At 44.9% G+C, this 8,070-nt stretch overlaps 1 protein-coding gene across 6 annotated transcripts in view; it reads left to right on the top strand.

The window, feature by feature from the left end:
- The first annotated feature begins 291 nt into the window (after positions 1-291).
- The window catches only part of Plekhs1 (pleckstrin homology domain containing S1), a 42,376-nt gene continuing 34,597 nt past the window's right edge, over positions 292-8,070 (top strand). Inside the window, exons 1-3 of one of the 6 annotated variants that reach the window (XM_048424016.3) lie at positions 292-844; positions 1,289-1,533; positions 4,537-4,582. In XM_048424016.3, coding sequence (XP_048279973.3) covers positions 4,555-4,582 — 28 coding nt within the window. In that variant the 5' untranslated portion in view covers positions 292-844; positions 1,289-1,533; positions 4,537-4,554. Of the gene's footprint in view, positions 845-1,198; positions 1,534-2,678; positions 2,777-4,536; positions 4,583-8,070 lie in introns of those variants that run through there. The other 5 variants (XM_087907749.1, XM_085694134.2, XM_085694133.2 and 2 more) reach the window with 5 other exon arrangements.

Below are 8,070 nucleotides of genomic sequence, written 5' to 3'. Positions count from 1 at the left end.
AATGTCTCAGGTTTTTGAAGAATTAGGAACAAAGATTGGAACACAGGGGTTGGAAAGTTTATGGGCCTGCTGTCTGTTTTATTGTTGTGAAGGAGTACAGACCGTAAAGCGATTTCCTCTTCCCCTTTGGTTAGGTCTTGCTGTGGGTGACAGACTCTCAGGAGCTCTGTGTTTACCAGTGGAGGCCAGAGCAGCTTTTGAGGAACTGCTTAGAGCACTAACTGGACAAAGACCCGCTGTGGAGCCACAGAGGGTGGCCAGGTTCAAGGTTGACTTTCTATCAGGAAACACATTTCAAGAAATGGTTTCTCCTAAAACAAGCAAAGCGAGTTCTGTGCAGCAGGTGCACAAATTGATTGCTTCTGCATGCCTGGAGCCCAGAAGGGTGGCCAAATAAGGAACCAGCACGAGCCACACCCTCCATGGGTGCAGAAGTTAAACAACAAAGAACTTTGGCTGGAGGCTACCCAACACTGTGCTGGTTTTTAGATCTGAAGTCTTATTTTCTTAGGAAAGAATCTGTGAAGCCAGAATTACCAATCCCAAAGCTGGGCATGGTTGCACATATTCCTACAATCCCAGTCTCAGAAGGCTTGGTTCAGACTCCGTTCAAGATCAGCCTTGACTACCTAGTGAGTTCCAGGCTGGCCTCAGAAACAATGAGACCTTGTCTCATAGGAAAAATGAAAGAGTTATCCATCCTGTTTTTTCCAATGAAGAACAAAGTCTGAAGTCTGAAAGGCTACAACGTGAGTACGTGCCAAAGCAGGCGGGAACTGAGCTACCTCTGCGAGGGTGCCAAAGATCCAAGACTCTGTACTTTCATCTCCAAAGGTGTAACAAGGTAACTCATTCACACTCCGCCGCCTCTCATTGAACTATGAATTAAAATACACACAAGCCCCTCAGCTGGCCAATACCACTGCACTTGTCAAATGGCAACTGTTTGTGTAAGCTTCTTGTTTGAAAGAGGCCATGTGCAGGACTTCATGCCTGGCCCCTCACTGCACCAATGACTGCTCCATCAAGCATGAATGAGCCAGTCTTCCTGGAGAGCACTCGAAGGAACAGCTGTGCTAGCGAAGCCAAGCTTTTGTTTCTTCGTTTGGGACAAAACAATCCTTCCTAAGGAAGATGTGTTTCTGAGATAGGGCCGGGTGGGAAGCGGGGAGTTGTTTCAGTGCTAGGCACTGCAGAAGGTCAAGGCTAGGTTGGCATTGAGTCATTGTTACTATGGTCCAAAGTCTTGCAGGAATTTTTCAAATTTGTTTGCTTCCCCCGCCCCCAGGTACCTGTAACATCAGGTGCAATTCCGTTCCAAGCCACAAGAAGAACGAAAGGCCAGGACTTCCCCCAGCACCAGCTTCCATTCCTGCTTGGGACAAAAGTAAGATCTTCCCAAGGCTTGAGAACTTCCTGCTACTTCACGTTTCAAATAGAGCTTGTTCTTAATCCTCACCCTCAGGCCAGGCCCAGAGTAAACCGGAGGAGTTCCGGAGCTGTCTGTCGGACAGAGAGCTGCCCCGTGGCCTGGTGAGTACTGCTTGCTGAACTGTGAGTTTGGAGTCTCAACGTCTGGTAATCTGGGAGTTCTTTTCACAACTGAGCAATTACAAATTGGAAAAGTAGACATTTTCCAGTTGAGTGGTCTTGATATTGTAGGGTTTTCCTTTATAATCTTCTTAGGCGGCAGATCTGGAGGGAAAGGGGACCTCTTGGCATAAGGCTTCTGAAATCCCAACCGACAGGACAGCAAACAGGTTGGGGAACAAATGGGAGATCTTCCTGAAGGAGATCAAAGTGCTAAATTGAAGAAATATGCGTAGGTGTAGATGTGGGGCTCGTCTGTTCCTCTCTGGGGAACTAGATGCACTTCACCTCACTCTCTCTCAAACGGAGGTTCCATTTGTGAAATACCCCGTCAAAGCAGGCTAGTTCTGAGACCCTAAGTCGTAAACTATGCAAATGTGTAGGTACCTTCAGTGCTCAGTGCCCAGGGTGCTGCCCCTCTTCCTGGCTCCACTCGGAGCTCCGGTTCCGGTGCTGGGGAAGGATTAAGCATGGATTCTGGACAAAGTGTAAAGTAACAAGACGTTCTTCCTAATGTTATTGGGAAGATTTTATCCCTCCCCTTTATAGACTATAAGGCCTTTAAAAACAATTAAGTGTGTTATCAGGAAAAACAAAATTTTTGCCCCTGAAGAACAACCTCCAAATATTTTCCAGCTAACACATTTCTTTAAAATATGTTGATCACAACTGGCCTCCTCTGCAAAGCTCCAGGATCCAGGTTCTGTGCACCGTTTCTCACTAGGCTAACTGCTGCAAACACTGCATGCACGGATGGCTGTGTCCCACACGCATGGAGGCCAGAGGAAAGGGCGTGCTGAAAGTGCTTACTCCTAATCATTCTGACATTGAAAAGAAGCCCAGGGAGGTTTTTGTTTTGTTTTGTTTTGTTTTTAAATAGGATTTCAAATTAGCCTCAGCCAACCTAAAACTCATCATGTAGCCGAGGCTAGACTTGAGCATATGATCTTCCTGCCTCTATTTCTCAAGTGCTGGGATTACAGATGTGGCCAGAAATTCATGCTTTTAGTATAAAATTCTCAACGGTAATTTGAAAATGTATATTTTAATTTTTAATTATATGTGCCTTTGGAATGAAGAGCAAAGTATCTTTGAGTTCTTGTAAAGAGCTGTTCTTCAAGGGATCAAAGGCCTTTGGCCTCTCCTGCTTGGCATTCCATCCAATGGAATTCGTCTATCACACCAGGTGAGGGCAAAGGCTGCCGGTTCTCCAATGTATGCAATGAGATGCCCCAGAGAGGCAGTGAGATAATCACCTCTGCTGTTGCTCAGGACTCCTCCAGAAGGGAAAACCTTTCCCCGGGCAGCGGGGGTGAGATAGAAGAGTCCACGAAACTCACGCTGGTCTTCAATAGCTCTGAGATGCTTCTCCCAAACCAGCAAAGGAGAGAGAGGGATGAGTGGCTGATGCTAACCAAGGGCAAAGGTCAGGAAAGGAGCAGTCACACCAGGACAGACATGCAAACAGCCCTCGGCCTTCTTCCCTGGTTGCCCCAGATTGCCTTTTTCAGAGCCTCCCATTTTGAGGTGTTACTACTAATTCAGGGTTGATCACAGACACAGTCCTAGTCCATCAGTCCTGCAGCCCTCACACTGTGGACATCCCTTTGACCTTTCAGTCCCCTAATCGGTGGTCCTCAGCCTTCCTAGTGCTGTGACCCTTTATGCAGTTCCTCACATTGTGGTGACCCCCAACCATAAAATTATTTTTGTTGCTGCTTCATAATTGTAATCTTGCTACTGTTGTGAGTTGTAATAGAAATAGCCAATGTGCAGGATATCTGATATGCAGCCCCCTAAAGGGGGTCATGAGCCACAGGCTGAGAACCACTGCCCTAGAAGGTCATGGATGACAGACAAATTTGGTTAGAGTCAGCTTCCCCGGGTCAGTCCTGGGCCTCAGCATCAGGAACTCTTGGGAATGGCTGCAACTAGCAGAGGCACCTGAAGAATGGGGGTCTCTGGGCCTTGCTCATGAGGTTCTCTTTGAAGAAAGCAACCCCAAGATGTGAAGGTTTATCATGGCGGCTTCTTAACCCACATTGCCTCTCAGTGCTACTGACCCATGATCAGCTGCCTCTGTGCTGCTCTGGTGTCATCTGCCTCCCTGGGGCTCTCCTTTTACAGTCACATGGAGGACTTTCACAGGGAGGACTGCCCTTGTAGTCTCTCATGGGGAGGACTGCCCTTGTAGTCTCTCACAGGGAGGACTGCCCTTGTAGTCTCCCACAGGGAGGACTGCCCTTGTAGTCTCTCATGGGGAGGACTGCCCTTGTAGTCTCTCACAGGGAGGACTGCCCTTGTAGTCTTTCTCACAGAGAGGACTGCCCTTGTAGTCTCCCACAGGGAGGACTGCCCTTGTAGTCTTCACAGGGAGGACTGCCCTTGTGGTCTCTCACAGGGAGAACTGCCCTTGTAGTCTTTCACGGGAAGAACTGCCCTTGTAGTCTTTTCACAGCTTCTTCATAGATCACCAATTTGGTAAGCACGGGCTCCGTGGCTACCATCACCTTTGAATACAATGGGGTATCACGTTAACAAAGAATTAGAGGAGCTGGCGAGATGGTGTTGGAGAGACTGGCTCAGTCAGCTAAGGGTTTGCTGTTGAAGCATGAGGATCTGACTTCACTCCACAGAACCCACACTGAAAAGTGGATATGACAGTACATGTTTGTAATATCAGCGGGGGAGGCAGACACAAGTAGATTCTTGTGGCCTACTGGCCAGTCAGGTGAACTCCAGGCCAATGAGAGACCCTATCTCAAAAACAAGATGGATGTCACCTGAGGAACTACATCAAGGTTGACCTCTGGACTCCATACATAGAATACAGACAGAAAAGACAGGAGCCAGAGTTGGTGGGGCCTGTCCTGACTCCGGATGGAGTTAGTCACTGCGACCACTGACATGTGGAGGCTAACTGTTGTTTCATCCTTCCTACGACAGGTGAGAAGAGACATCCGGATGGAAACCAGACCTGCAAAGAGTCCAGGTACCTAAGGGGTGTGGTGGCAGAAGGAACATCTTTCCACCAAAAGTGATGAGCAAGGTCCATCAGATTGCCCAGGACACAGACATCAGTTCCTGCTTCATAGGGACAACAGATATTCTGGGACGGTGACTCTTGGTCTAGACAAAGTAGAAGCTGTTGGATTCACTTATTATATGTAAAAGCTGAATTATCAAGACATTTGGCATTTCCTGTTTGTCATTGGCTCAATGTTCCATTTGTAGGTTGGAGACAGTGCCTTTAATAAATTACAGCCCAGGCAAGACTAGGATATATATTCCTTTAATTTTGCATAGAATTCTCACTTAACAAACCTTAAGTTGTCACTGGGGCTTGTTAGGAGGGCAGCTCAGCTCATGTTGTGCAAACACTCAGCACACACTGTCTATACACGCACATAATTCGCTCCAGGAGTGGTTAAAACAGCAGAACTTGGGACGTAGCAACTTGAGAACAGTTGTCCCATTCAACTCTAACAGGTTTACAAAAGCCTTTGCTATAAGCTGTTGTGCTCAGGGAACTTATAATCTCACTGAGGAATTGGGAGAAACACAACAGGCAGTGTATGGAGAACCTCAGCTCAGCATGTATAATAGAGCTACAAAAAAAATCATGGACTAGAACAAAGCCCTGTGGAAGCTGGAGGGAAGGCTGGGGTATAGAGAAGTTGTTTGAGCTGCGTCTTAGCATGTGTGGGAGACTTCTTTTCTTATTTTATTTGTATATATGTATGTATGTATGTATGCATATATGTATATATATGGTGTTTATACATGTTCATGTGCACGTGTGGCTGTGTGTGCATGTGAATTCACTGTTGAGTGTCTTCCTTATCATCCTCCACCTTATTGTTTAAGTCTGGGTCTTTACTGACCCTGAAGCCCAGTGATTGAACTTGACTGACAGACCAATGAGCTCCAGAGATCTGCTGTGCTCCTCTGCCTTTCCATCCCCAGTGCTGAGGTTAAAATGCCTGACACTACACCTGGCTATTTGTGGGTCTTGGGGATGCAAGCTAGGGTCCTCATACTTATGTAGTACGTACTGTGCTATCTCCGCAATATAGGGGTTTTTTGGGGGGGTGTTGAGATTTTTAATTTCTTATACATTTTTTAAAATTTTAATTGTTTTCATTGAGCTATATATTTTTCTCTGTTCCCCTCCCTTATTCTATCCTCTCCTTCAACTCTCCCCCATGCTCCACAGGCTCCCAATTTACTCAGAAGACCTTGTCATTTTCTACTTCCCATGTACATTAGATCCATGTTTGTCTCTCTTAGGGTCCTCTTTGTTGTCTAGGTTCTCTGGGATTGTAACTTGTAGGCTGGATTTCTTTGCTTTATGGCTAAAAGACACTTATGAGTGAGTACATATGATATTTGTCTTTCTGGGTCTGAGTTATTTCGCTCAATATGATGTTTTCTAGATCCATCCATTTGTCCACAAATTTCAAGATGCCATTTATTTTTTCTGTGTAGTACTCCATTGTGTAATTGTACCACATTTTCCTTATCCATTCTTCGATCGAGGGACATTTAGGTTGCTTCCAGGTTCTAGCTATGACAAACAGTGCTGCTATGAGCATAGTTGAGCACATACCATTATGGTACAGTTGAGCATCCTTTGGGTATATACCCAAAAGTGGTATTGCTGGGTCTTGAGGAAGGTTGTTTCCTAATTTTCTGAGAAATTGCCATACTGATAGCCAGCTTGCACTCCCACCAGCAATGCAGGAATGTTCCCTCTACCCCACATCCTCTCCAACACCAGTTGTCATCATTGTTTTTGATCTTGTTCATTCTTACAGGTGTAAGATGGAATCTCAGAGTTATTTTGATTTGCATTTCTCTTATGACTAAGGATGTTGAGCATTTCCTTAAGTGTCTTTCAGCCATTTTAGATTCCTTTGTTGAGAGTTCTCTGTTTAAGTCTGTACCCCATTTTTTATTGGATTATTTGTTCTTTTGAAGACCAATTTCTTGAGTTCTTTGTATATTTTGGAGATCAGACCTCTGCCTGATATGGGGTTGGTGAAGATCTTTTCCCATTTTGTAGGCTGTTGTTTTGTCTTGTTGACCGTGTCCTTTGCTTTAAAGAAGCTTCTCAGTTTCAGGAAGTCCCATTTATTAATTGTTTCTCTCAGTGTCTGTGCTACTGGGGTATATTTAGGAAGTGATCTCCTGTGCCAATGCGTTCAAGTGTACTTCCCACTTTCTCTTCTTTGAGTTTTAGTGGGGCTGGTTTTATGTTGAGGTCTTTGATCCATTTGGACTTGAGTTTTGTGCATGGTGATAGATGTGGGTCTATTTTCATTCTTCTACATGTTGATATCTAGCTATGCCAGAACCGTTTGCTGAATATGCCTTCTTTTTCTATTTTATTTTTTTGCTTCTGTGTCAAAAATCAGTTGTTCATAGGTGTGTGGATTAATATCTGGGTCTTCGATTCAGTTCCATTGGTCCTCCTCTGAAATTTTTTAATACATATATCTAATTAAAATATAATCACACCACTTCCCCAATTCCCTTTGTTCCCTCCAATCCTTCCTAGGTTCTCCCTCATCCATTCTCAAATTGATGGCCTCTTTTTCTTTGATTTATTAGTGTTATAAACATGCATGCACACACACATGCACACCCATATATATTATATGCATACCCACAGATGCACAAACATATAAATACATATAAATACAACTGCTGAATCCTTGTTTATTGTTTATGTATTGGGTGACCAGTTAAGGGGCTCATCCCTGTGAGAGGCTAATTCTCCTTCTCTACGGTTATCAGTTCCTTGTAGTTCTTGGTATTGGGGTGACACTCCATGAGATTTCCCCCTTCAGGATTAGGACGTCTCTGAATATTGCCATTGTTAAGATCTTATTTAGGCTGCCATTTCTAGGAGATGCAGTTTCACAGCAGATTTCCTAGTTTTCTGGCTCTTACAATCTTTCTTCCCTTTCTCCCTGGATGTTTCCTGAGTCACATGTGTAGGTGATGGAGAAGCCTTGTTAGCCAATTATCTTTAAGAGTTGGAGCCTAGTTAAGGCATGGCTTCCTGGAGCCTGGGAAAAACTGGGGCACAGACCAGGTGTTCTCTCTCTGTGTGGTTCCCTGCAGCACAGCTGAGCTTGGACTTCCCATTCCTGTTGTGTGAGTTTTCTCCTTATAATAAATAAAAGTATAATTGTTTTATCCTTTAGCTGGCCTGGTTATTTCCCGAATCGAGCTAATTTCTACATGCAGGGGTTCTGTTGCAGATGTATCTACTGGGACTAAGGTTGCCACAGTCCATCAATCTCATACCCAGGTGTGGCTTTCTGTAACACTCCATTTGCCATAAAGAGATGCTTCTTAGGTGAACAGTGAGAGATCCTCTTATCTGCGCAAACAAGGCTACGTTTTAGCATGTAGTTAGGAATTGTGGTGGAGGCTTTCTTCCAAGATGCATGGCCTCATGAGCTCCAGGTG

Source organism: Myodes glareolus, chromosome 7 (assembly GCF_982192425.1).
Source record: "Myodes glareolus chromosome 7, mMyoGla1.1, whole genome shotgun sequence".
NCBI lineage: Eukaryota > Metazoa > Chordata > Mammalia > Rodentia > Cricetidae > Myodes > Myodes glareolus.
Note: the sequence above shows the minus strand (reverse complement) of the source record. Positions and strands in the feature narration are given on the sequence as shown.